General features: G+C 51.7%; 3 protein-coding genes across 6 annotated transcripts in view; 2 read left to right on the top strand and 1 right to left on the bottom strand.

Moving 5' to 3' along the window:
• CSNK1G1 (casein kinase 1 gamma 1) overlaps positions 1 to 13,359 on the top strand; it is a 169,605-nt gene extending 156,246 nt beyond the window's left edge. For both annotated transcript variants that reach the window (XM_036009090.1, XM_028505788.2), the window contains 2 exons: positions 176 to 282; positions 7,536 to 13,359. In XM_036009090.1, the coding sequence (XP_035864983.1) occupies positions 176 to 282; positions 7,536 to 7,590 (162 nt within the window). In that variant the 3' untranslated portion in view covers positions 7,591 to 13,359. The remainder of the gene's footprint in view (positions 1 to 175; positions 283 to 7,535) is intronic.
• A 2,347-nt stretch (positions 13,360 to 15,706) lies between these two features.
• On the top strand, positions 15,707 to 22,619 carry PPIB (peptidylprolyl isomerase B). Its single transcript, XM_028506074.2, has 5 exons — positions 15,707 to 15,893; positions 16,582 to 16,695; positions 18,724 to 18,817; positions 21,573 to 21,757; positions 22,310 to 22,619. The coding sequence occupies exons 1-5, from the start codon at positions 15,759 to 15,761 to the stop codon at positions 22,430 to 22,432; spliced, it is 651 nt and encodes a 216-aa protein (XP_028361875.1). The 5' UTR covers positions 15,707 to 15,758; the 3' UTR covers positions 22,433 to 22,619.
• On the bottom strand, positions 22,449 to 26,007 carry SNX22 (sorting nexin 22). 3 transcript variants are annotated; one of them, XM_028506359.2, is made up of 7 exons: positions 25,856 to 26,003; positions 25,420 to 25,503; positions 24,890 to 24,994; positions 24,301 to 24,395; positions 23,914 to 23,946; positions 23,610 to 23,677; positions 22,449 to 23,212 (listed from the first exon to the last, which is right to left on the bottom strand). In XM_028506359.2, exons 1-7 carry the CDS (start codon positions 25,928 to 25,930, stop codon positions 23,100 to 23,102), a joined length of 573 nt encoding a protein of 190 aa, XP_028362160.1. In that variant the 5' UTR covers positions 25,931 to 26,003; the 3' UTR covers positions 22,449 to 23,099. The 3 variants fall into 3 exon arrangements, with proteins under 3 accessions (XP_028362160.1, XP_035864981.1, XP_035864982.1); XM_036009088.1 differs by lacking the exon at positions 23,914 to 23,946 and having other exon boundaries at positions 25,856 to 26,007; XM_036009089.1 differs by lacking the exon at positions 25,420 to 25,503 and having other exon boundaries at positions 25,856 to 26,005.
• Positions 26,008 to 27,082: the final 1,075 nt, after the last annotated feature.

The following is a 27,082-nucleotide window of genomic DNA, read 5'->3' as shown; positions in this document are numbered from 1 at the left end:
GCACCTTTCCTGAATTAGGACAGTTGGCCACTCAACCCAGGAAAACACACATTCCAGATACTGCCTGACTAGTACCTAAGCTAGAGACCAGCTCTCCGTTAGTGGCCTTTTCTCTGGCACCGGCAGGAGGCTCCTGTTGTCATGGTGTCTGTCACACTCTGTCTTTCTGTTTCAGGTGGTTAGCTCAACCAATGGAGAGCTGAATGTCGATGACCCCACGGGAGCCCACTCCAATGCACCAATCACAGCTCACGCCGAGGTGGAGGTAGTGGAGGAAGCTAAGTACGTTCATCTTTCATGGGGGCTCTCAGAGACTGAAAAATCTTTTATCTGTCTCTTCCTCTCTGTGTGCTGCTCATCTCAGACTGCATTCCTCATGCTTGTGTCCACAGCTTTCTTGTTTTGAACATTTTATTTTTTGCATGGAACCCTAAGGCTGCTGCTCCCCTTCTTTAGTTGTGATTTCTGGGAGACAGTCATGTTTTTCTGGTTCATATGGGGAAGAAGACATAGTGAACTAAGAGAATCGTGGTAGAAGACCTACAATAAATAGTAGTCGTGAGGCTCTTGGCACCCTGGAGCTTCTTGCTCCCTGTGGGACACAGAACAATCTGCGTGTCTCAGCAGTAAGCCCAGCTGTGCTGCACAGCATGGAATTTCTGGTTCTCGGCTAACCACTCTGCCTGTATAGTCCTGGAGCAAGGGTTTCAGGGCCATTTTGTTCTCACTTCAGTGACTCTGGATTCAGAGGGACTCAAATATGTCAGGCAAGAAAAATACCCTTTGTGCCTATGAGTGAAAGGGTCTTGGAAAGGAAAGGAAATCACACTAATCCCAAGAGGTCGAGGAGATTACCCCGCTGCCTTTTCTGCTGCTCTTGCATGTGTGTGTCTTGCCCCGTCCATACCACCAGCCCCTTGGTGCTCTCTGCATGCTCTGTGTTTAAACTCTGAGAATATGGGGTGGAAGGTGAAGTAACTGCTGATTCTACTACAAAAGCAGCATTTCTATCACTTTGTTTCCTTTTTGCCCCATCCCAAATTCAGATCCAGGTTTAACCTGCAAGAAGAAATGAGGTAGGAAGAGAGAAGTCCTTTTACCAATCAGTAACTGCTGCCAAGCCTGATGCAGATGTTTATCTTGTAAATCCTTTGAGACATTCAGGCTATCCCAGTGTCCTGTTCTCAGAGGCAGACAACATATTTATGGGGTGAAATTGTATCCTAAGTGGTCTCTTGAGCTTCCACATAACCTAACTACAAGCCAGAACCTGCTTACACCTCTAGATGTCAGGCAGTGAGGCCAGTCAAGACCTGCTTTCTTCTTCCTTCCAGACACACTGTGTGTGGCAGTCCCTGCTGCCCATCCGCGTGCTGGGCTCATGTTACTTTCCAAAGGTCCTTTTCTTAGAAAGCCAGGACTTGAGGATTGTTACCCAGTAGATAAAAGCAAGTGAGGATGACTTGGACTCTATCCTGTCAAGTCCCTGCTGAATATAGGCAGCTTCAAATGTTCCTCCCCCAGTTTATATAAGGCCTCCGTCTACGTAAGGATGGCAGGGGGAGTTTTTAATGCCAGGAAGAGACTATTTTCAGTAAGGAAACATGCTTCCTGTTCTCAGGTACTTTGGAGATTTTAATGGTATTCAGTTTTTCAGTTTCCATGACAAAACTCTTACTCTCCCAAGTAAACAATGCGGTGCTCCTTCACTGTGGGTTCTCAGCCTTGGCTGCAATTTGGAGTCACCTGGCGCTTGTTAGAAAATACGAATGCCTGGATCCTGGCCCCAGAGATTCTGCTCTGATCTGTCTGAGTATGACCTGAGCATCGGGAATGTGCGAAGTCGAGGTGACTGGAATGTATAGCCAGGGTCAGGAACCACTGCCCTCGGCGTGGTCTGATCCAAACATTGTGTGGGTTCGAAAGATGGCTGCACCCATTCCCACCCAACCTCACTTTCAGTTCACCATCATGGCTGTTACTTTGAAGGCTAGAAGTTTAGCTCTGGTTTTAATAACGTACTTTAAATACCAAGATGGAATGGGCTTTAATCTTATAGTATGCCCTACACACATTTATCTTCTGAACCCATTCATCTCATTTCATTTCAGTAAATGTGTACATTAATTGTGTATGTGAGTGTGGTGTTTGTGTCCTGTGTATAAGATAGGGAGTCACTCACACAAAGAGATTCCAAGCTAGTGTATTCTGCTTTGGTATCACCTAAACTCTAGGATGTAAAGTGAGATTAACGTCTCCCCATTTAGCAAAAAGGGACTGCTGTGTCTCTTCGCCACCAGTCTTAGATCTGAGCCTTCAAGATGTAGAAACCAGAAGAGAGCGATTGTATTTGGCCGAGTGTCATCCAAAAGCTTATATAGCTCAGGTCATTTTGTGTGCTGACTGCCCTAGTGATTTCATGAGCTACCGGCCCATCTTGCCCAGGGAGCTTTCAGGGCACAGCTGTGTTTTTCTTCTCGACCTTCTGTGTGTATTGAGGGGGAGAGGAAGGCGGAGCCTTGGGTTCACCTGCTTGCTCGTTTTCATGGGAAGAAGTCACAGCTAGAGTAGAGCAGCACAAGCGCCCCAAACAACCCCCCATTACATGCAGCTGTGGTGTCATTTGTTCCTGCATTCTGCTTGTGAAAAAAGGGGCTGTTTACTGTATTAAGATTCAGCTAAGGTACTGGGCAGACTCTGAAACCTTCACTTCCAAGCTCTTAATTTGGGTTTCCTCACCCAGCTTGTTTTGTGTAAAGGAGGAGAGAAATTCAGGGTCTTAGTTTTTGTTTCATTTATAAAATGAGCATCTAATTTCCTTTTTCTCTGGCTGTAGGACACTTGTCCTTGTTTAAACTTGATTAGAAGGGTAGTGAGGCAAGGCTGCCTTTTGGTTGACTTTAGGAATTTTTGGTTATCCCCTGACTTTAGCAAATACAGGACTCATTTCCCCTGAAAATTAACAAACATAGGATTGGGCCCTTCTCTGGAAGTTGTACCTGAATTGAGAGCAGTGACCCTCCTCACTCTGAGTCCTGTCCTCACAGATAAAGTGTCTCCTGGGCCTCGTTTCCCCCTTAGAAGAAGAGCTAACTGCTCGCTACCTTGGTCAGGCACGTTAGCCTTGCAGAAAACCTCAGGACCTCTCTTTCCCTCCAAATAGGTGGGAGGTTAGCTTTACAGATTGCACACTAAGACTTCATGTAGGTACCAAATGGCTTAGCTTTGGGGTTTGATTGAATTCTTACAGGCAGGATCATTTGCTCCTTCTCCGTTACCTTCCTGGAACGTGCCCAGGAAAGGGGCACCCATGAGCTCTTTCTGTTGGGCCTTACCCTCGCCAAGATCCAGCTCCCATCATGATGCTTCTATCAGGGACCTGCCCCCCCCCCACTTCCATGTGGGGACCAAGTGGCCTGGGCCTACTCACCCTACCCTGACAGAGGAAGAACTAAACACAGACACGACATACTGCATGTTTGCATGGCTCACAGGGAGTCGCTTCCATCTCACGTCTGTGGACTAATATCTCTTTCTCTCTCTCTTCCTTTCTGTGTTTTTCTCTTTACACACTGTGTAGCTGCCTGAAAATGCTCAACCTGTGGTGAGTCCCTCTCTCCAGTCCACATGCTAGGGGAGCAGACCAGACTAGGCCGGGATTGGCAAAGCCAAACAAAATGCTGTAGGAACACTGAATGGCTTCCACCTTTGCCATAACTGCCCAGACTGGGGAACTAGGTCCGTGAGGTGGGATGGGGCAGGCCTGTACCAGACTTAATCTCTTCTGTCTTCCTTTCATACTCACCTCATTGCTGCCTCCTCCTGTCAAAACAGCATCTATCCCACAGCGTTCAAAATTGTCTCTCTGTTTCTGGATGAGTGAATTGTTTTCTCAGATTAGTGCAACCAGATGTTATCCGACAGATAGGGACAGGGTTGGGAGAACAACTTTATTCCTACATCAGTTGTTTAGATTATTCCTCACAACCCCACGGACAGTTGTTGCCAGAATATCTCACATTCTGCAGCTTGGTCTCTACCTGGAAATCTGCTGCTTTGAAAAAATCTGTGACTTTTTGATTCAGCTGGATCTTCCATCTTCAGAATATGAGTCTTTAAAAAAAAAAGTGTTCCTTTGGGGGAGAGATGGATATTTTGTTGTCTTGGGGTTTTTGTTTACTTTTTGTTTATTGTCTTTTCCCCCTTTCCTGTAAGAGACTGTAGTGGGCCAATGGCTGATTTGGCCAGTGAGATATTGGAGCCTCTCTTTTCCAAGTTCCTTGAATGCATTCTTAGGGACAGCCTGAGGTCCACACAGGGGGAAACCCTAAAGAAGCCACGTTTGGTGAGGCACATTCTTGCTATGAGACAGAGCCCCCTCCCCAGCTGTCTTCCTGGACACTGCCTGTGACCTTCCAGGTGCTCCCTCACTAGGTCGGTCTGCTGCAGTCTGAGAGTGTGCCTCTCCCATGTTGTCTGCATGCGTGGGGTTTTGTTTTGTGTGGTGATGAGGGCCTGCTGGGCTCTGGGACTGCTTTGTTTCTATTCATCTTCAGTGACTGGGTTGGGCACCGGTCTCCCAGCCCTAAGCCAGGTTGCCTGTGGGGTTTCCCAGGGGCAGGGATGTATTGGAGGTGGCACATGGTTTTCATGGAGATAGATTTTATAGTCTCACAGTATTGAGAAATACGTTGGGCCTATTTAGCAGACATGAGTCTGTGTGATCTGACGGTGTTGTGGCCTGGTTTTTCCTGTAAGATGTCAGTCATGTGATTCTCACTGCAAATACAGAGCCCATAGTGTGCTCCTCCAACTCAGTGCTTGGAACTCTAGGATCTCCTAGAGTCCCAACCCCCCACCCCCCCACTCCCCCCCAGAGAGCTTTAGTTCTTTCTCACTGAAGAGGTAAGTCACACAGACTTGAAAGGACACGTGCTTTTCAGGGTACTTACGTCATTATTCCGGGGAGGTCACTGTGGACAGGATAGTCAAGGAAGACTTCACGAATACTGTGGGACGTGAGCCAGATATTTAGCTGGGGAAGAATGTACAAGAAGAGCAAAGAAGAAAAGCATAGCAAAGGAGCGGCGGAAGGGAGAAAGCCAGGACACCGTAAGAGGACATATCTTTTGCACCAGCCATGCCAAAGCCCTCGTCACCCACTTCTGGACTAGTCACTGCCAGAAGAGGGGGGTGCGCCCTATTCCAAAGGCGGAAGTGAGGGGATGTGCTGGAGCTGTGGCTGTGGTCCCTGCAGCAGCACTTGGCAGCCTCGTAGAAGAGGCAAGTAAGTGGCTCAGAGGCTTGGGGGAAGAGCAGTTCGTGGCTTGTGAACAGGGAGAATAGATCAAGTGTCTGCAGCATGTTAGGAACTTCTGGTCATCCAATCAAGGAATCAGCTGGGAGGAAACCTACAACCCAAAAAGAGTTCATCACGTGCCTACATTCTCCTCTGATAGTAAGACATCTGCACGGAGCCAGTCTGGGTTTGGTCTGGCTTTGACCAAGTTTCACGGGTCCTGTTTCTTGTGGAAAGAATTATTAAAAGCTTCTGCTACTGTTAAAGCTTTAACTATAGTAACCAGCAAAAATTAACACGGGGCCCTAAGCCACAGCTCACAGTCTCCTCAGTCAGATGAGCTTGACACTGCACATCAGGCTGTGACATGCTTACAAGCAGACATTCATTCTTACGGCTCGCCTGAGAGGCGGTGAAAAAGAAGTTGTGTCATTTGAAGTGGACTAAATACTAATAGCATTTCAAACTTTGTTATGGTTGCTCTTACTTAAAAACACAAAATCATCATCTTAGCACCCTCTAAAAAGAGTAAGAACAGAAACAGGCCTCAGTGTTGGCGGCCCTCTGCAAGTCACAGGTGTGGGGACAGTACCTGACTGAAGTCCCGGTGCTCCCGTGGGGCCTGCCCTACCCTATTCAGTACTGATCTCAGGACATCCGACTTGGAAAATCTCTGCCTTCTAAAGCATATGTGTCCAGATAAAGATCATTTTATTTAAAAGAATGCATTCAGTCTCCAATACACACGACACTTTGTTTAGTACCTGTGTTCGTACCCATTATGGTATTTCACAAATGTCATTAATACTCTTACAAAAGCTTAAACCACCCCCTTAAGAAGCTCTTGTTTCCAAAATCCATGTTTGATTCATTCAGATACTGTTAAAGCCCATCGTGTCTGCACAGATGTCTATTTTTGCATTCTAAGAAACGTTCTTTGAATTTTTAATAACTGCCTCAGTGGGTGTAGGAAATACTGAGGGGTCTGACCGAAAAAGGAGGGGTTCTTAGCTACAGTGGAGAACTTAGGGGTATAGGAAGTAGGCAACAGTTCTTTATTTCCATGTGAATATTCCTGGCATTAAACCTGGAAGGACTGGAAAAGCGACTCAAAGATTGTTTTCTCAGAAACATTTTTCTTTCAAGAGCCCAGCGAATCTGAGTTATACTTCCAACTTTACTCCCTCCCCCATCACACATCTTTGACTCATCCATCACCTTCTGCCCCTCACATTCTCATTTCCCACATGTCAGCGTCCTGGAAAGGACGTGTCTTCTGCAGCAGCCATGCTGCCGCCCTCACCACCCGCTGTGGACTAGTCACTGCCCGAGCAAGGGGTACTTCCTATTCCAGAGGCAGGAGTAGGGAGGGGACACTCGGGCTTAGGGATGTGCCAGAGCTATGGCTGTTGCCCAGCAAGCAGTACTGGGAGGGCTCATGAAAGGAGCAGACCCCAGCCACCACCCTGAACAGGGCCAGCCCTGTCACCCCGTCTGGCACAGCAGCTGCAGTGTCGGAAGCTAAGTTGAGGAGGACCTGCCACCTGATGCCTCCTCTCAATCTGCTCCTGAGCTGTGGCATTGATCTTCTCTGGATGAAGAGTGGGGTGTGCTGATTTCAGTCCGGATATCCGGTCTCATGCGTCTTATTAGGGCTCCTTCTGCCTACCCCAGGTAGCCCTGTGGGAGCAGGGCTGGGAATAGAGAGAATCCTTATGCCTTCATTGGTAGCATCATGAGATCCTCCTAGAGTTTCAAACATTATATTCTCCATGGGATTTGTTTGCCTTAGTTTAGCCTGCATACCTGCTGACCACTGCAGTTGCATTAGAGAATTTTGCCCTCTGTATCAAGGGGCAGACAATGCAGCCTATTATGCAGCCCTGAGGACTCCCAGCCTTGGTTCTATGGAAGGAGGGGGCATCTGGGCAGGGTGTTAGACTAGGAAATAAGCTTTCTTCATTCTCCTTCCAAAAATGCTTGTTTCTGCCCTGCCTAGCCTGCAGCGTTTTGATAATTAGGTTTGGTAGCTGCAGAGTGAAATGCAGCAGCTATTTCTCTTGGCTTTCCTGACAGACACTGCCTGCCGCCTTCGGATGTGCACTGTAGATGGTGGGCGGCCCGCGGGTGGGTGTCAGGGAGAAAATTCCACCCCCTGCAATAAGCAGAAGCAGGCAGAAGTCTATCAGAAGCCGCAGGCCTCTTACACTGACTTGCAATGTTCCTTGTGCTTCAGGTGCTGCTGTTTCTTTAAGAGGAAAAGGAAGAAGACCGCTCAGCGCCACAAGTGACCAGTGCCTCCCAGGAGTCCTCAGGCCTTGGGGACTCTGACTCGATTGCACCTGCAGCTCCTGCCATTTTCATTGGAAAGGACTCCCCTGTTGGGGAGGGTGGAGATCCAAACCAAAACCAAGAAAACAGATGCCCCCCAAGGGAGCCAGTGTGGGGCACCAGGGCCCAGTGGGTCAGTGGCTGTCCCCACCTGCCTAAAGCTCTGAGCAGGTCCCAGAGCTGCTGCTCCTCTCCACTGCTTGCCCTTGGGGCCACCTGGTTGACTCTCCTTCCTATTGTTTACAGTGAAGGTGTCATTCACAAAAACTCAAGGACTACTACTCTCCTTCCTCCCATTAGTTTACTCCTGGTTCCGGCCCCACCCTCAATCCTCTCCAGCACTAAAGCTAGTGAGTGTGAAGGCTTTGTCTGTTGAAGGAGCTCAAGAGGCTGGGGGTGCAGCCAAGAAGGTAGGAGGAAGATGGCAGGCTTGAGCTGGAAAAGAACCTTCTCCACCTGCCAGGTATATTTGGCAGCATGTGTCGCTCCTCCTCTGCGCCTGCACAGCCTCCATCCCCGGCCGGCCAAGGGGTGCGGGTTCCTCCCTCCCTCCCTCCTGTGCAGTGACACTGTAGGACACAAGCTGTGAGAAGTCTGCAGTCTACTGTCCCCGTGTGTTGGCGTTCTTAGCTTTCTTGACAAACGAACTCTATTCTCCAGTCAGTGGTAGAACAATGCAAATTGTTCTGAGCAAAGGAAAAAAACTGACTTTATTGCACTTTTTGTTTTTATTTCTGTTTTTTTTTTCTTTTTTTTTTTTTTAACAGAAAACATGGCAGATGCATATTGTGTCTGGTTACATTGGGAGTTTTATTTTTTTCTGTTTTGAGGGGATAGGGCCAGCCAAGCCATTCAGAGAGAGCATGAGTCCAGAGGACATTCTCTGTGGAAAGAGTGGGGTCAGCAGCACCCAGAAGAGAAGAAGCCAAACTCTGTGTCATTCTGAGTAAACACTCAGGTTGGCAAGGAAACATACTTGAATTTTCATTCATCTTCTCAGCTAGTGAACACTGTCCCTGCCAGAGCCTCTCGACCTCATCCGCCCGCAGTCTGCACAGCCCAGCTCTCCAGCACGTGGGATGGGTCGTCCAAGCCAGACGGGCTGAGGAGACGGTTCATCCCAGAGAAGGAGATAACTAAAAAAATCTGCAACATCTGTTTCCTCCACTGCCAGGGACTTCCAACTAGATAGCCATGCGACCTCCTTAGTGACTTAGGGGACAAAATTAGTTATGAAGCAGCCACCACCATATTGCCACTAGTGGACAAAAAGAGGAGGAAAGTGAACCTGCCTTCCACCTGCCAAAGGGAACTCAGGATTTGGCATTATAGGGCCAGGAAATAAAATTGGTATGGAGCTGAGGTACAGCATTTGGCTGTAACCAAGCACCTGCAGACTTTCTCCGAGCAGGTCCACAGTAGCCGGCTGAGGACCCAGTGCATGGGGCTGTAGGGAACAGGAGGGTAAGATTAGTTGGTGCTGGAAAATTCCAAGGGAAAGGAGACTGAAATGCAGGCTCTGAAATTATGTTCTCTGTTGGACATAAATTCTTAGCAAATGAGATGGCCACGCACTAGAGCGTGTTCTCCCTAGTAAACTCTGCCTCCCCTCACGCTGTGGTCACGTGGTGTACCACCGTGAAGGGTCTTGGTTCCTCATTCACTGCTTTGAAACTTGGGAGTGTATGGAGGCAGTCTTCACGTGCTCGGTTTTCATTTGAGTTCAGTGGCTTATTCAGCGACCTCACATTCCAGATGCGATAGAGGAGAAAGGATTGTTTGCATCAGGGAACAAGGTCTTGCATCTGGGAGTGGAAACAGCACGCAGGACAGTGACTGGTGACTTAGTCTGGGGGGTTTGAGGACACAGGAGTCACTGCCCCTGACTCAAGGTGTCGGGCTGTCATTTGGACTGCAGGTGTGGGGTGCTTGCTGGTATACAGAGCAGAAGGAGCAGCAGCTCCTCCATAAAACAGATCCTGGGCTTCCCCTGTCTTGTCAGGCCTCGGGCAGGAAATATTTTCCTGGCTTCAGACCCACTTAGCTTATATAAAGATTGTAATCTTCTATTTCTTTAAAAGAAATTTTCCTGTACACAGAACTCAGCAGAGGGTGTCACACCCCCTTCCCCACAAGGATTTTGAATATTAGAATTTGTTTCCTTGACATTATCTAGTAATTAAGCTGTAATCACGGAAACTTAGTTTCTTAATTGGTATTTGGGTGACTTTAACTTCCTGTACAGAAACTTTTTCATACCCGTGTAGAAAGAGCCTTGCCCCCCGAGGGAGGGCGAGGAGAAACGGTGGCAGAGCCCGTAGCCTCTGGCACTCCACACCCACTAAGTGCCTCCCGCCCCCGCCTCCACAGGAGAGCAAAGGCAGTGACCAGCTCGGCTGCGGTTGCGGGGCAAGCCCCCCTTGCAGCTGGGTTGTGACTTCTTTGGTCTTAAATTTTTTAAAGGCTAGCTTTTGAGGGGTTGAACCTGAGCAGTTTTGGGGGCCCTTCCTAATGCATTGTTTTCTGTGTCCCCCACAAATCTCTTACTAGAGATTTGATTTTCGTGACAGAGGTGAAGAGCCCCAAGCCCGTCTGGCACTCCAAGGTGGTCCCAGACCCCTGAGAAATCCTACTGTGATTTTCTTTAAAATTAAAATAAATGAATACCTAAGGAGTAATTTGGCCATGATTTGTATTCCCACCAGCACCTCAGGGCTCCCTCCTCTGCTCTGTTGCTGTAGTTGCTTAGCTGTCTGCCTCAGCCAGGTCCGTGGGGTTGGGCGCGCCCTCCACCCATCCAGATCCACTTGCCTGGTAGGGTTTGAGCTTTCTTCATTTTCACAACCATGATGCCTGGAGAGCTTGTTCTTTGGGATTGATGCAGTTACTTCTGAGTTAAGCACTAACAGCATCTGTTCATTAAAAAAAAAAACAAACCCATAATATTACTCCATTGAGAGTCCTCCCAAGTCCTACAGTCCTTCAGGCATTGCATCCTGAGCAGGCTGAGGCAGGCAGGCCAGGAATCCACCCAGACACAAAGGGTCCTTTGCTTGTGACCAGAGCGTGACTTGTGGCTGTAAAGTCAGCATGTAAGGGTTGGTTGTTTGCGGTGCATACTTGGTGGTGCCCACTGACCTCACCCCAGACTGCTGTGCAAGGGCGGGCAGCAAGAGCCAGCAGCCAGAGTGCTTTCCTCACTGGCTTACTTGCGCACTTACACTTACCGCTCTGCTGCTGTTTGGGTCTTTCGGGAGCAAACAGTCGAGACAGCTAGGTGACCAGGCTGGCCTCCAGTTAGAGCTCCACTTTGGAATGCGGGGGCCGCAGAAGACAGCAGGATCCTGGCGTTTACTGTGGAAGTGCTGAATGCCTGTTAGTTTCCAGTGAAGTCCAAGTACATAGAAATAGCCCCTGCCATTAGCCAAAAGAGGTGTGTGTTGCCTTTAAAGTAACTTCCAGCTTAGTTCAGTGGAAATGTATACTGGTAGTACATATTCAGTGTTGATTCTGTTAGTAATCACTTTTAATGTTAAAAATATGCAGTGATGGTTTGTTATATCAGAGTGGTTACTAAAGATCATAGCCTTAACTTTTTATGCAAAAGAGATAACTCTGTATGTACCCCTTTCCAGTGAGCAAGCATGGCCTGCATTTTTAAAAAATAAGTAATTCCATAGCAGCCTAAACAGCATCTTCTCAAAAGAACTTGATCATTTTTCTGACATCTCTCCCCAGTCCACATGCCTCCTGTGTCCCAGTTACCTTTTCCATACTCATATCTAAACCCATTTCCTCTTCCCAGTGAGCTGCCCTGACGTTATCTCCAGTGTCGAAGCCACCACGTTAGGGCCAGAGTTTCTCAGACTGGGAGCTTGCAGCGCCATATAGCCAACATTGCCTTTGCCAGTCACTGCCACCATCCCCACATTGCCCCGGGGTGGGCAGATGAATTCCAGAAACGCTTAGGGAGCCAGAATAACTAGGCACAGCATCTGCTTTGGCCGTGTAAGTAACAGGCACTTGTCTCTGGGGTTCTTGCTTTTGCCTGTTCCAGGGCTCGGGGCAAGTTCTTCTGGAGGTTGATGGACAGTGACTCCCAGTCTTCCCCATAATGGGTTGGTAGGAATCAAAGTGGGATTCCCAAGGTTTTGTTTTGGTGGGGGGGGGTAGTGGTGTTGATTTTGTATCTGAATAAGGAAAGAGGAAACCTTGGCCCTTCTGAGGGCTTGCAGAGTTTTGAGCAGTTTTTTAGCCACAAGTAAGAAATCCTGGAAGTCTGATCAATCAAGCAGTCCTAAGAACATGTTTTCCCTAGATGCTTTTGCAGATGACTAAGTGCAAAAGGATAGGTTTCTTCATCGTATTCAAAATAGTAAGTAGGTTCCCTGGATATAGACAGTAGTAACATATTTCTTCAAAAAGCAACCAGGAAGTCCACTCCAGTATTTGTAGATCAGCTTACAAAGAAAAGTGAATGTGTACTCCATATATTTCTAGTTTGATTACCAAACTTGATGTTACTAAGAAACCTCAGTTCAGTGGGCAGTTTATTTACTAGTTTCTTTCTTTACTCCTCACAGTCATCTTTCCGGTGCCATCACCACCTTCAAAGTCTCAGCGCAGAGGGTTGTCCATGGTAATAAAAGAGGGTGCAGTGCAGCCGACCCGTTAACCCCCAGGACAGCTGTGCTTACTGCCCCCCGTGCCCAGAAACCCCCTCTTTCAGGGCAGGTGAGACATTTTCAGTGTTCCTCGTCATGAGCTCCAGACCAAATCCCAGTCCAGCCCTTGCACCGAAAGCTTTTTTTAAGAGGCTTATCAATCTGTTAGGAATGTCTCAGGAAAGATGAGCCATTTCTTTGGGGGGAAGTATATTTACAGATGGTTGTGTGTGATTGCGTTTGTGTACTTGTGTGTGTGCTCATTTGTGCACGCTTCACTTCCATAAAAACTCAGCCCAGGCTGCTGGGACCACGTGTTCCTGAATATTGTAGGATGTAAACAAATAACAAGTGAGCTTCTCAAATTAATGTCATGGCAAGCTGGCTCTGGGAATGAGCCCCATTTATCAAGCAGAAGAGTAAACAGCAGAAAAAGATAAAGATGAAACCAAAAATATTATAAAAGCCCCCAATGGAAAATAATGTTGATTCATCGATTCCCATTGGATATATTACATGCTCTAATTTATTATATTATTATTTTGTTTGTTTCTTTCATCTTCACCCATTGTACTTTTAAAAAGATGTTGGGATGTTGGTTGCAATTTTTTTAAGACTAGATAATGTATAAATCAGCTGTGGAAATCAGTTTTAATTGATGTGTGGATGTGTCTGATCATTGTTAAATGCTTTTTTTTTTTTTTTACCTTATAGATGTGTAATGTTGTTTCATAAACTCTGGCACTGGTCACAAAGCTCAGCTGTGAAAATGAAACTTGTAGTATTTTAAAACATGAATGTCAATTTCAAGTGTATTTGAAATTATTCCTCCAGGACAGAGATTTGTTACATCATTAGGAAAAACTCCGCAGAGGAAGTAGCCTTCTTTGGAGAAAATGGAAAACGGATCTTGATGTTGCTATCTCAGAGTAGCCCATTTCCTAGGGCACCATGGAAAACACAAATGTGATCTTTAAGTATACCTCTTCCCCAGTTTGGGGAGGAAAGGACTCAGTTTGCACCCTTTTTGTATGTAAAATAAAATGTCTTACCTTTCTTGACTAATTTTGCTTGTTTGGATTTTGTCTGGTTTTTATCTCCTCTGGCTCATTTGTAACTCAGAACCTGGCTAGGTCTAACTTTGATAGGATTCAAGCCTCCAGTGAATGGAAATAGTGTCTGATACTTTGGCATTCATTCCTTTGGGCTGAACATTGCCTTCTCCTGTGGGTCGCGTTAAAAAGAAATATTCCTGCCCTGGCTGGTGTGTGGCTCAGTAGACTGAGCACCAACCAGCCTGCAGACAGAGAAGCTGCTGGTTCAGTTCCCTGGGTTGCGGGCCAGGTCCCCCAGTTGGGGGCGTGCAAGAGGCAACAGATCAATGCTTCTCTTGCACATCGATCTTTCTCCCTCCTTTCCCCTAACAGATAAATATTTCTATAAAATACATACTCCTGGCAGAATTTGGACGTTCATCACTGACACTGGTTCCAGTATTGCTGTGGTCCTTGGACGGTATAACAGTAGGAAGTTAGGATCTGCCCTGCCTAACAACTTTGAAATAGTAGCTTTGTAATTCTGTTCTACTAATGAGGAACATCTATAGAGACAGAAGGTATATCCGTGATGGGCCATATAAACTCAAAAGGGCATATATTGGCCACAAAAACAGCTGCCAATCCGGACGTGACCGGCTGGGTGTGTTTTTTTCTATCACATTCAACTGCTACTTAATGACTTCCCTCCACACCCCAACTGGTAAGCGAGAGCAGAAAAACCGTTTAAGATCCTATGAGAGAAAAACTTCATATTGAGAGCATTTTATCCATCAAGCTTGTTTTTTATTCTTTCAGAAGTGGTAGCATGGGTGAGGAAGGCTGTTTTTATGCTATTTTAGAATTTGTTTCTCATGTTGAGATGACTACTTGGAAAACAGTTTGGTAAACATTTTTCTCAGTGGCTTCAGTAGCAGAAGATTTATGATCAGAGAAGGCTTGGCAGACCCAAAGAATGAAGGGGAGGAGAATTGTTTGGAAGATCATATTTGTCAGTGCAACGATTTTATCTAGAAGAACCTCCACCTGATTGAGATGGTCTGGATTAAGGAGTGAAGATTAGAAATAGCCAATGGCATTTATGTTACATGCAAACTGTCTGTCGAGGCCCTGCAGCCAGCACGCAGTGACTTCAGTGCAAGGAAGGACAAGTTAATGCCAGTGGCCATGCATAACCCCAAGCCTAGGTCAGCACCTCATGCAGAGCCCAAACTGCAGGTTAGCTATAGAAACAGAGCCATGCTTTCCTACAATATGAGCTGCGAAGACCAGGAATTCCTATGTTAACCTTTAAAAATTAATTTTTACGATGTTTAATAATGCCATAGAGCCACGTTTTGGAAAAATGTACTTTGGGGTGTGAGACAGTACTGAAGTATGTATGTAGTAGACTGGAACACCAAGTGTGTGTGAAGATCTGAATAGTTCTGTGAGGGCACCTAACAACTACCCAGACTTTTCTGAAAGTTTCTAGAAAAGGGAGACGAAACCCCAGGCCGCTGCACATATTATTTCCCACTTTGGTGCTGCTGTGACGCTGTCTCACTGTCACGACCATTATTTGTCGAGCACTTAGCCCTGCAGCAGCGTTGGGGAGCTATATCCAAATAAGTGCAACACAGTGGTTGCTCACAGAGACTATATTGTTACTTGGGAAACTAGGTAAAGAAAAGTTGAAAACCAGAGTATACAACAGAGCGTGCATTCATACTGCGGTAAGCACGGTAAGATTACAGAAGGGAAGGAAAAGTGAATGGTAAAATAGCAGGGACTAAGTCCCAAAGTGGGTTTTGAAGCAAGTTTTTCGACAAGTACAAGGAGCTGTGTGAGGTCATGTTCTGGGTGAGCATAACCGCGCCCAGAGTTTTTGGAAACTACCACACTTAAACCCAACTTGGTGGTTGACTGGCCCAAAAGAGCAATTGTGAACATCTTCGGCCCCTACCCAAACGCTTCCTAACATAAAATGACTGCCACAACCCTTCAAAAGTCTTTCCCTTCCGTAAGGGCAGAGAGGGCCACGTGATGTGCCGCTCTGCATGCTGGATTTGTAGTTTCAGAAACCCAATCCCTGCGCTCTTTCGGGGGCACTGCCTTCAGCGACCTCCTTCCTGTGGGTGGGCATTCCGGGAACTGGGGAGCCAATGAGGCCACAGTAACGTGGCAGCCACCCACGAGCCCGCGTCTTCGCCCGTCCCGTCGGCGAGTCGGGCTCCGCCCCCCAGAGGGACCTACTATCCGTCGCCGATCCACAGGGGGGAAATGAGGCTAATCTCCTTTCAGAAGGCCTGCAGGAGCCCCAGTGCCCCCCTCCGGCCGCTCTCGATGGCGGCGCCTCTGCCCACGCAGTCTTGCCCCCACCTTCTTCCGGCCCTTGGCTGCCCGGGCCCCGCTTGCTTTTCCCGGTGGATGCTGCGCCTCTCCGAGCGAAACATGAAGATTCTCTTCGCCGCTGCCCTGATCGTGGGATGCGTTTTCTTCCTGCTATTGCCAGGACCCTCTACGGCCGATGAGAAGAAGAAGGGACCCAAAGTCACCGTCAAGGTCCGGCCTCCCTTCTCGAGACCTTCCTAGCAAGGCCCTCCATCCGCTGCCTAGGGTTGGCCTGGGCGTCCTCGAACTTGGCTCAGCCCCTCCCTAGTTTCCTGGCTGTGGCCTCCAAGTGCCTGGACGGTCTTCCCCCATTCAGTTCACAGAATGACCCGGATCCTGCCCGAAATCCCCGCCCTGACCCAGGAGTCGGCCCCAGGGTTTGCCCAGCTGTTCCCGGCACTGTCAGCCTCAGAGAAGCCTATTTGCAAATACCCTGCAGTGCTGGCGAAACGGTGAAAAATCACGTCTGCCAAATTGTATATCCTTTCTCTACTTAGGTCACATTTTAGCCACTTCCGATTACAAAGCACAACAGTATGGTTTAAACTTGCGTGGTGTTTTGTTTTTTGGGTTTTTTTTTTAATGCTAATTTGTAGATCCTGGGCATATTATTTATCTAGAGCAAAGGTTCTTGCCCTGTCGTCTACGGAAAGTGTAAACATGTTTTCTGGGAAATGAGTCTGGAATTTTCATTAGATTCTTATAGAGTTTTTTGTCATCACTAAAATCAGATTCAGAAACAGTACTTTTGGAATAAGGCTCTGTTTTCTCTGCCATCCTCAGGGTAGCTTCTTGAGCCCTCCTTTCCCTAGCAAGACCCCCCTAAAGAAGCTGAGTTCAGGATGCTCTTTTTCCTCAGGTGTACTTCGACCTGCGAATTGGAGATGAAGATATAGGCCGGGTGGTCATAGGTCTCTTTGGAAAGACAGTTCCAAAAACAGTGGATAATTTTGTGGCCTTAGCTACAGGAGAGGTAAGTGGCTCAAGCAGAGGTAGGCCAATTCAAATCACGTGAAGCTGGCAGGTAGGGCTGGTAGCAGACAGCACAGGGCGTGGCCCGCCCTCAGCAGTGGCCCTCAGTGCCCTGTTGGCTAGGGGAACCCAGTGTCATATCTTTTTCTGTTGTTGTCATTCATCTCTTCAGTGGGATCATAGGCTCCTTCCTGTGTGTGTGTCACTGGGAGGTAGAGCTGGCACAGTCCCCCAGACGTGGCTCCTCTCCTTAGGACCCTAGCCCTTTGAGGCAGATTCTAGGAGGGCAGAGAGAACTCAAGAAGTTGGGACCTGGGCTGTTTCCAATAGGCAAGTAACTCACCCAGCCTCCCAAAAACTGCCTGCGGGATATGCCCTCACTGGAAGCCAGCCCCAGAGAAGGAATGGGGGGTATGGGATCTAGGGATCTGGAGGCACTGTACAAGGGCAGTGGTCCCCCCAATCTGGCTGGGTGGCACTAGCCCTAGCCTCCTTGACTGGCTCGCCCTTGCTGGAGCCACGACAAGGTCAGAGCTCGATGACCGAGTCACTGGTCAAAGTTGCTGCCCAGGCAACAATAGCAACAGGGTGGGTTGTGGAGGCAGGGCTCACCCCTGCCCCAGGTTTACCCCCCTGATGAGGGGGGCACTGTGGAGGGAGGAAACACCTTCCATATTTGTTCCCTCGCAGTGGGCAGGGCAGCTAGAGGTGGGGGAGCCTGGGACCGCTGTGTAAGGAGGTGGTGGTATGCCTGGGCGGTGAACCACGTTGTCATAGGCTGGGGGTTGAAGGCGCTGAGGAGGCTGAGGTCAAGCAGTGAACCAGTAAGAACAGGGATGGCCCTGTGGCATGGCCTATGGGAGGCCAGCAAGTTGATCTCACACTGCCACTGCTGTTGCTGCAACTCGCCGATGACGTAAGCAGCAACAGCAGCTAAAGAGGATGAGGACAGTCCAGAGCAGCCAGAACCACCAGAGCGCAGAGAGTAGGACAGCAGCCGGTCTCCCCGCAGCAGTGACCCCTCTCACGGGGTACGGCTGGTTGTTCACTCCTGGGCCCAGCTCTCCAAGTTGCCTTGGTGGCACCCAAAGTACCCCATAGGCCACCTTGCTGTCGTTCTCACTGCTGGCCCAGCCAGGCCCCCACCTACAGCTTCCCCTACTGCCAGCCACCCCGCACCTGCCTGCTCTGCCGCCACCACCGTGGCCCCTGCCCAGCCCACCTTTGCTGCCACCGCTGTCAGTTCGTGGCCGGGGCTCCCATCTGGGCAGTATTATCATATCTTGAGTTTTTAAAGCTGAATCCAGAGATCTGGATTTTTCTTTTTGAGAAAATTTCTCTTTTAAGACATTGCAATAGCCAAAGAAAGCATGTCTGTGGAAACTAGTCTGTGGTCTCTGCACCAGAGTTTTCTTTTAAGGGCCAGGGGCCCAGAGTTTTCCAGGTTTTAAGGAAACGACAGTGCCCTGTTTTACAAAAGTTTATATTCCAACTTTTCATTGGGTTAGCAAGTAACCTTTTTTTGTATCTGTTCTATTTTTTAAAGATTTTATTTCTTCTTAGAGAGGAAGAGAAACATCAGTGTGTGGTTGCCTCTCAAGCGTCCCCTACTGGGGACCTGGCCCACAGGTCCCACAACCCAGGCACGGGCCCTGGCTGGAAATCGAACCAGCAACGCTTTGGTCTGTAGGCCTGCACTCAATCCACCAAGCCACACCAGCCAGGGCTGCATCTGTTCTTATGACTGGGGAAAACTGAGCAGGAAAAGGCAGGGGCGTTATGTGAGGTAGAATTACAGAGAGTCTTGGAGTGTGTAAAGGTAGAAGAAGGTTCAGTCTAGCCTTTCCTGGACCCTCGTGCTCCAAGCCTGGCCTGTGGTCACTGTTCGCTCGGCACATTGAACGGTGGCGCTGGCTGGCCGTGGTGTCTCTCCCTCCAGCAGGCGTTGTGTGCTGGGTTCCTGCAGGGCCCGTTTAATGTCTGCCTGGTGCCTCATGCCACCTCCTCACCTTCTCTTCCCTCTTTCTAGAAAGGATTTGGCTACAAAAACAGCAAATTCCATCGTGTGATCAAGGACTTCATGATCCAGGGTGGAGACTTCACTCGGGGTGATGGCACTGGAGGTAACTCGGGCCCTGCGGCAGAGGGGTCTGTCCATGCAGGCGGGGGGGCTGGGCTCTGTTGGGTGGACACAGCCTCTTTCCTGGAGGCAGGCCCGTTATCTGCATGGAGACCAGCTGCACCCTTCTTAGTACACGGAGCCCAGTACCAAGAGGAGGGAGTAACGGGGGGTCAGGTGGCAGGAGAGGATGCACCCAGCTGGCAGACTTGCTGGGCCAGGCCTGCGGCCCTGCTGACTTCCTGCAGCACCTCACGGCGGGAGGGGGGCAAAGTGAAGCACGTGGGCAGCTGATTCCAGGTCAGGTGTGCAACGCCGGTGTGGGTGACTGTGGAAGCCCCCGTGGGGGTGGGAGAAGTTGCTTTTCTTGGTAGTCTCGCATGAGAGGCCACTTGGCCAGAGCTGACCGAGTCTCCCCTCTGCTTGTGCACATAGGACAGGCAGGCAGGCAGACACCCTGGACCAACCCACGGGTCTTACCATTCCTGGGTGCATAGCCTGCTCTTCACTCGGACTATACCTGCCGCCCCCCTGTCAATGAGTTCTTACTGGGCCAGGCTCCGGCAGGTGCCGGGGACCCAACAACCAGTGGGGCGGCGACTCCCTTTCAATGCTCGCATCGGCTGTGCCACAGCCTCTAGGGCTTGGGCTCTGCCCTCCAGCGATCACGTGGGTGGGAAGAACGAGGAAAAAACACTAGGCAGGCTTCATAACAATACAGGATGCAAGTAGTGGTGGCCAAGGTGGAAGAGGAAGGCAAAGCAGACATAATCCAAAGTGCTGTGTTCATGGAGGCAGACACAGTTGAGTGTGACCTGGTGTCTGCCACCCTCTTGCTTCGTGACCTTGCAAGTGAGTCCTCTGGGCCTCAGTTTCCTCCTGTGTAAAGAGTGGTCAGAGCCACAGGTGCCGCGAGGGTTGGGTGAGACCTTGACTGGCAGGTCCTAGTGCATGCTGAGTGAGGTCAGCCGTTGCCAAGCACCAACAAGCAGAGGAATGGTGTGGGGCCAGGGTGCTCGGAAACGGCCTCGCCGGTGTGAGGAGAGACTTGAGTGGGGTCCTGGCTTGGGGGACGGGAACGGGCGGAGGAGAGGCGCGATGACGACGTGAGCCCAGCTGTGTTCTGCGGCGGGACCTTGGCCACGGTGGGGTCAGGGGAATGGAAGTAGAGCACACTGCTTTGTTCTACATGGAGTGAGGGTCTGCTGAAAACTTGAACTGGAGGGGGGAAGACCCAGCCACAAAGGAGTCTGGAGGAAAATAATTCAGTGGCAAGATTCAGGATGTGGAAGCAGGGGCAGGCAGTCCGGTGAGGGGACCGGTGCAGGTGTCCCCGGGTAGGGTGCTGTGGGCCAGGCCCCCTTGGTTTGCGTTGCAGCTCGGCTGCTTCCTCGCTGGGGTCCCTTTAACCTCTCTGTGCCTCAGTTTCTTCATCTTTGAAGCAGCTCCTGCCTCGTCGGGTGGGGTTTTCCGTGTGTAGAGTGGCAGCTGCGGTCACTGTTCTGAGCAGCAGCCCTTACGGCTGTGGGGGCAGCGGGAATGGCAAGGAGGAGTGAGTACCTGACCAGGGCGGGGGCCACGGTGTGCGGAGGGAGAGCTGGCAGAGCAGCCACTGATGTCCTTTGGGAGGCGTGACGAAGTGTGTGGAGTTTAACCTGGAGAACTATCCCTTTAAGTTCGGAGCTCCTTGCATCTTGCTGGGGACAGTGATTGGAGCGAACAGTGCGGATTTGGGGATTGTCTGGGTGTCGGTAATGATTGAAACCCTGCAGCTGTTTGAGATTTACAGAGATTCTCACACGGAGTCGGCAGCCATCCAGGAGCCGGTGCACGGCAGTGGGAGGGACGGGTGTCTTCCAGTGTGGGGCTGAGAAGTAGGCACAGGCCGGGACCCCCTACCAGCCAGAGTCTAGAAATTCTTGGTTTCCAGTGTTTTCCCACTTCCTGTACAGAAGCATGTCTCTGATTAGCATTAGTCTAGGAAGCTTCCCAACCTGGTTCCGTTCTGTGGAACCGCAGGGTGGAACTAGGTGTACTGAAGAGGGGAGGAAGGTTTTGGAAGGTGCCTAGTAAAACAAAATGAAAATTACTTCTTCATTGCTGGGGCTCTCACGGCCTGCAGCTCACTAGCTCAGTGTTGCTCTCTGGGAGACAGAAAGGGGGCAGTGTTTCTCCTGTGTGTTAGGGTCTCTGAGACTGTGTCTTCTCTTGGCTCCTTTGTCCTGCACCCTGGCCCTTTATGGAGGGACACTGACACACATTCATCGTCACCTTTTATTTTCTGTGCATTTGTTGACAAGAGGCTCTTGACTTTTGCAGAACCCAAATGGCAGCTACCTCAGCATCTTGTGCTCTTAGGAAGCAAAGCTAGTCAGCCACAACATTCCTCCTTTCTAGAGGGTTCTTACCCCCTCCCCCACCCCTGCATCCTACACAGCACCTCTCTTCACCAGAATCCCTCAGAGGCAGGCCCCTCAGGCCATCGCCAACACTGGTCTTTCATACGTGCCTTATTTCAAAGCCATAAACTACATTCTCAAAGTAACCCATCACGAGAGCAGTTCCCTGAAGCAGCCGGGCCCGTCAGCATGGTCTGGCTCCAAAGGCCAGAGCGGAGGACGGGAAGTGCCCGTAAGCCCGCGCACTCCACTTGAGCCTGGGCTGGCACAGGGCAGGCTGGGACCCTGGGACCCTCCCCACAAAGATCTGCGCGGTCTGTGCCAGCCCAGCTCCCCTGACCTGCTCTTGTGCGTTCCTAGGTAAGAGCATCTACGGTGAGCGCTTCCCCGATGAGAACTTCAAGCTAAAACACTATGGGCCCGGCTGGGTGAGCATGGCCAACGCCGGCAAAGACACCAACGGTTCCCAGTTCTTTATCACAACGGTTAAGACATCCTGGCTGGATGGCAAGCACGTGGTGTTTGGCAAAGTTCTAGAGGGCATGGTGAGTTTCGGAGATGGGGGCTAAACCTGGGCAACCCTTACCAGGGGTGTGACGGACCTTGGGGGCCAGGGCTCCCTATATTTTATCCCTTTCCCAAAAGGGAGCCCACAGATTCAGACCAGTGTTCGTGTCAGCAAACCTGGCGGAGGGGGACTTAAGAATACAAAGCCGGCCTCTCTGTGCCCCCATGTCCTGCAGCCCCGCAGACCCTGGGCAGAGGCCCTCCAGGCCTTATTGAGGCTGCACCACCATGGGGACCTCCGTTTCGTTGCTCAAATGCGGTGTGCTTGCACGGCACCTGAGGTGTGCGGGGCCCTTGGTACCCGCTTCCCAGCCACCCTCTCCCTCCTCCTCCCCACCCTTTGCCCAACCTGGGTCACACTTCAGAGGATCAAACTGTTGCATCCTCTCGTCACAGCTGGGTTTTCGCTGTTCTGGGCTGGCACCTGGCCGTGGTTCTGTTAGGGTGTTGGTGCCTCAGGTTTGTAGGCTGTTTGTCCCGTGGGAGTCCCTGACCCACCGTGCCTCCCTGTTTGTGCCTTCCCTTCCCAGGAGGTGGTGCGGAAGGTGGAGAGCACCAAGACGGATGGGCGGGACAAGCCCCTGAAGGACGTGATCGTGGCAGACTGTGGAAAGATCGAGGTGGAAAAGCCCTTTGCCATTGCCAAGGAGTAGGCCCCAGGGACCTCTGCCCTTTGAGCGACTGTTCGCCCGTTGCCCTCTCTGAGGGGGTGAAGCCAGCCCACCACAGGGCTCCGTGCCGCGCTGGCCCTGGCGCTGATATCTGACAGAGCGAGCCTGCCCCTCACATTCCACAGGGCCAGTTTTGTAACGGACTCCTACCAACGCTGACCAATTAAAACAAAAGGTGGTGTTTTTAAAAAATATATAACTTGTGTATGTGCCAGGTTCTTGGGCCTGCAACACCTCTGCCCAAATCTACAGGGTCGCCTGTGGCAGCGGATACTCGTCCCCTTCTTGGGCTCTGGCTGAACCCTCTGCAGGCGTTGCCCACAAACTGTCCAGCCTTTGCTTGCTTCTAAATTGCCAGCTATTATGTCTCAAACTTTGCTTGCCCCCTGCTGGTGTAGGTGAAGAAATACACCTGTGCTCTTCGTGGCCTGCCCTGAAATTAACTCTTCCCTTTATCCTTCTCCTCTGTTGTCCCTGCCCTGTCCTTGGGGCTAAAAGCCTGCAGGTCTGTCATCCCAGCCACTAGTGCTGACCCAGGGTGGGTCAGTCCTGAGTCCAGGCCAAGGAGGACCCAGCCCCTCTTTTATGGGGCTCATGAGACTGAGGCACGTGACTGTCCTGGCAGGTGGTCCAAAGGCCTGTGGGCTGGTCAAGGCCATGGTGCAGGGAGACCGGGAGCCTCTGGCTGGGCATCTGCTGGGCTGGTGCAGAAGCTGTAGAAGCCCTGGAGCACACCATTGACCACGACATTGGGCAGAGGCTCTGGGTGGGAGAGAAACCGGAGAAAGGGAAAAGGTGGTGTGGGATGGCCCTGGCCTCAGGCCTGCAGCTCCCTGAGGCCCTGCCAAGGCAGCAGGTGCCAGCGTGTCACCTGAAACAAGGCCTGGGCCCTTGCGGTTCACATTAGTTCAGTAACACCAGGCTGGTGAGGAATACAGACCAGGGAGCCAAGTTTATTTCACCACGTCTGCTCCCTGGAGAATACGAAGCCGGCTACTGGGGCACGGGAGCAGCAGGGCAGGTGTGGTCCCAAAGGAGGGCAGTAGGAGGGACAGAGTGCCTAGGGGTCCTAGGACCTGAGAAGTGGCAGGTTCACCCCCATTCCCACCCTGCTGCCTGGGCCCTAAATGTGGGTTATAGGTCAGAGGCACCCCCTCACCTGGGGATGAGATGCAGGCGTAGGGGTCCCTGCAGAAGCCGATGACAGGCTGATGGTGCAGCTGCAAGCTAGGAGGAAAAGGGTAGAGCAGTGGAGGGTGAGGTGAGGCAAAGTCTCCTATTGGGTAGAGACTAGGAACTGAGATCAACAACAACCCACAAGGAAAAATGAGCAGGCAGTGGTCTTGGGAGGGGTCACGGACAGGAGAACCTGGACCAGTAGGAGGGGTAAGAAAAGCTGCAGACCAGCCTCTTGGCCTATGGCCACCAGGGGGCAGTGGGTACACAAAGGGGCTTCAACTTACCTGCTGTCATTAGGCAGGAACTTCCCCAGGGCTCTGAAAAGAAGAAAGAACGTGAGCTGCTGAGGGTGCCCAAGGGAGCATGAGGAGAGGGTGGAGACACGGAAGACCAGAACCTCACCTCCCAGGGGGCCACTGCTTCTATTTGTAATGAGCTCAGTTCCGGAGGTGGCTGGGGTAGCCATGGCTGTACAATACAAACAGCCCCTCCACCGGGGTCAGGAAAGCTGACGAGGGTGGTCATGTCTCAAGGTGAAAGGACCAGGCTCAGGCCCAGCAGATGTGAAAGGAACAGGGCTGGGCCTCTAAAACCTTCACTTGCTGCAGAGTCCCTTTCCCCCAACACTGGGGACCCTTTCATGCTAAGCCATGGCCCCTAGAGGTGCTCACCCCCAGCTGCTGGCTTTGGGGTCTGTGGGGAAGTGCCGAAGATTCAGGAATTCCAGGAGCTCCTTGGGAACATCTGGGTTCAGGTACAAGACGCCCTGGAGAGGAGGACAGGGGAAGCCTGTATCAGATCCAGCTATGTGATGATGCACAGAGCCCAGGGCAAGATGAAAACACAGGGGCCTGCCAAAATGATTACGAAGTTGAAGAGCACTGGGTACATGCCCAGGAAGCTACCTGGCCTGTCCTCTGGCATCGAGGTGTGGGGAGGAGGGAAAGCGTCCCTGCCCTACAGCCTCATCATGAGGTCAGTGCAGGGTCTCACCCCGGAGGGGAGAAGAACTAGCGTCCATCCAACTGGGGCCACTTGCTTGGGAACCAGGAGGCTGGTGGTTCCAGTTCAATGAAAGTTAAATGCAATCGAATTCAATTAATTCTGAAATTACTGTTCAGAAAAATTAAGACTTAGGGTAGGAAAAATCATGCCCACGATTTGCGTCCCACCTCACCCCATGCCTGCACACCTCTCTGAGTCACAACTCTAGTCCAGCAGGCTTGGGGTGGGGGGCAACAGAGGGAGACCGATGCCCACCTGGATATAGGCCTCCAAGCCCTGCCGCCGGTGCTCCAATCCTCTGGCCCTCCAGTTGGGCAGGCGTTTCGAGGGGAATTCGGGCACTTTGTACAGTTTCTTGATCTGCCAAGGAGGTTACCGCGGTGCGATCACAGTGTCCCGACTGAGCCCTTAAGTTCACTTCACGCTAGCAAGTGCCCTCCCCTGTCTCTTCCCTCCTCCCTACCCCCAAACTTAGGGCTCTGCCCTAGGACGGACCCGGGCGAGTGTGGCTGGGGCAGGGGCGAGAGGCCCCAGCAGCCGCAGACGCCCGAGGGTGAGCCCGCAGCGCAGGGTCTTGGACAGTACCGGCTGAGACCTGCCCCTCCGTGTCCACCCCGCAGCCCGCAGAGACGTCAGTGCCCAAGCCCTGAGCCCTCCGGGGCCTCAGGTGATAACGAGGGAGACAGGGGCGAGGGCCGCAGCTCGTCTGCCGCCTTCCAGGCTGGGCAGGAGCCAGGCCGGGGTCGGTCGGTCGGTCGGTCGGTGGGTCTGCGGCGCCGCCTCACCCGCTTGTGCAGCGCGTGGAACTCGCTGTAGCGCCTGGGCACGGTGTGTCTGCGCCCGCGGTACTGCACCTCCACTCGGAACACCTGCCGGGCGGGCGCGGGCAGGCGGGTGCGCGTGAGGCCGGGCGCCGGGCGACCGCACACCCTCCCGCGCTTAAAGGCACAAAGCGGCCTCGGAGCGCCGCCGCTCCCCGGAGACCCCGCTGCGCTCCCCACACGCTCCGGAGCAGGGCCGGGTGGACCCGCCCTCCACTCCGCGCAGTCCCTCAAGAGCCTGGACCGCCGTCCCCAGGGCTGGCAAATCCAAGCGTCCCGTGACCCTCGGCAGACCGTCCGTCCCCGACGGCCTGGCCCGGGAGGAGGGCTCCCCACTACGCTCGGCGCGGAGAAATCCCGCGGGTCCCCGCGACCCTTCACAGTCTTTGCCCCCGCTCACCATGTGGCCTTTCTCTGGGCTCTGCCTGGGCGCCTCGGCCTCCGGCCCCACGGACGGGATGTGAACTTCCAGCATCCGCGCTCCAGCCTTTCGCTCCTCCTCGCGCGAAGATCGAAGCAGCAATTCTCCCAGCCAGGCGCCGAGCCCCCGGCGGGCCAGCCCCGCCCCGCCCCAGATGGCCCCGCCCCGGGGCGTTCCTTGGCGCGGCTGGGTCCTGCCAGGGGGCAGATTAGGCCCCCTGCAGGGAACCCCCCACCTCCGCCCTGAGCCTGGTGCTGCTCGAGTGCGGGTAGAGACACACTTTGGCGGAGAGGCGTGCATTTGTCAACATTCCCCTTGGGGACCAGCCTGGGACGTTCCTTGCGTTCCTCACACACATTCCTGGGACCAGGTTGCCCCCAACCCCTTTCTCTCCATCTTCAACCTGGACCCCGTGACAGTGGCCACGCTTGGACCCCACCTGGTTTTGATATCCCCCGACCCCAGCATCCACAAGCCCCTTCATTCATTCATTCATTGTTTCGTTTGGGTGTGTGGGCGTGCGCATGTGTTTCTCTGTGTGTGTTCGTGTGTTTGTTTAATCCATTCAACCTGCTTCAACCCTGTTTGCTGGGAAGAGGCAGTTTAGGGACCTAGGCTCTGCTTTGAGGGTCAGACAGCTTGGATTTCCCCAGACTGTGTAGACCTGTGCTCATCTGTAAAATTAGAATAATATAGCCTTCCCAGGGATAGTGTATGAAAATTGAGATGATCCCCCATTAAGCCCGCGGCAAAGCCGGTGTTGAGAAATGGCCGCCTGTGGGTTTGTCCTGCGGGCGTAGATCAGCGGTGTTGGCGTGCAGGGCAAAAGGCAGGGAAGAGGGTCTGTGCAAGGTGGCACTAGGCCGCTCTTGCCCGCACCTCTGGGCAGGGTCTTCCTGGGTGTGTGGCAGGATTTCACCCATAACTGTCTCACTGCCTGTGCTAGAAGGGTCTCCGTTCCTCCCCACTCTCAGCCCCCCACCCTCAGTCATTCAGCAGAGTCCACTCCGCTGACTTCCGCAAAAAGGCCTGGGGGGCAGGGTGGGGGGTGGAAGGAGAGGAGGCCCAGCCTGCAAGAGCTCACACCTAGCAGGAGGCCTGTGGTGGGGAGGAGGAAGCAGAGTACCTGTCTCAGGGGGTGAGGCCAGGGGACCACGGACACACTCCACCCCTGCTGGTGCCAAGGTGCTTCCTAGCTGAGCAGAA

This window comes from Phyllostomus discolor, chromosome 1, assembly GCF_004126475.2.
Source record: "Phyllostomus discolor isolate MPI-MPIP mPhyDis1 chromosome 1, mPhyDis1.pri.v3, whole genome shotgun sequence".
NCBI classification, from domain to species: Eukaryota; Metazoa; Chordata; class Mammalia; order Chiroptera; family Phyllostomidae; genus Phyllostomus; species Phyllostomus discolor.
This window is presented reverse-complemented; position numbering and strand designations above follow the sequence as displayed.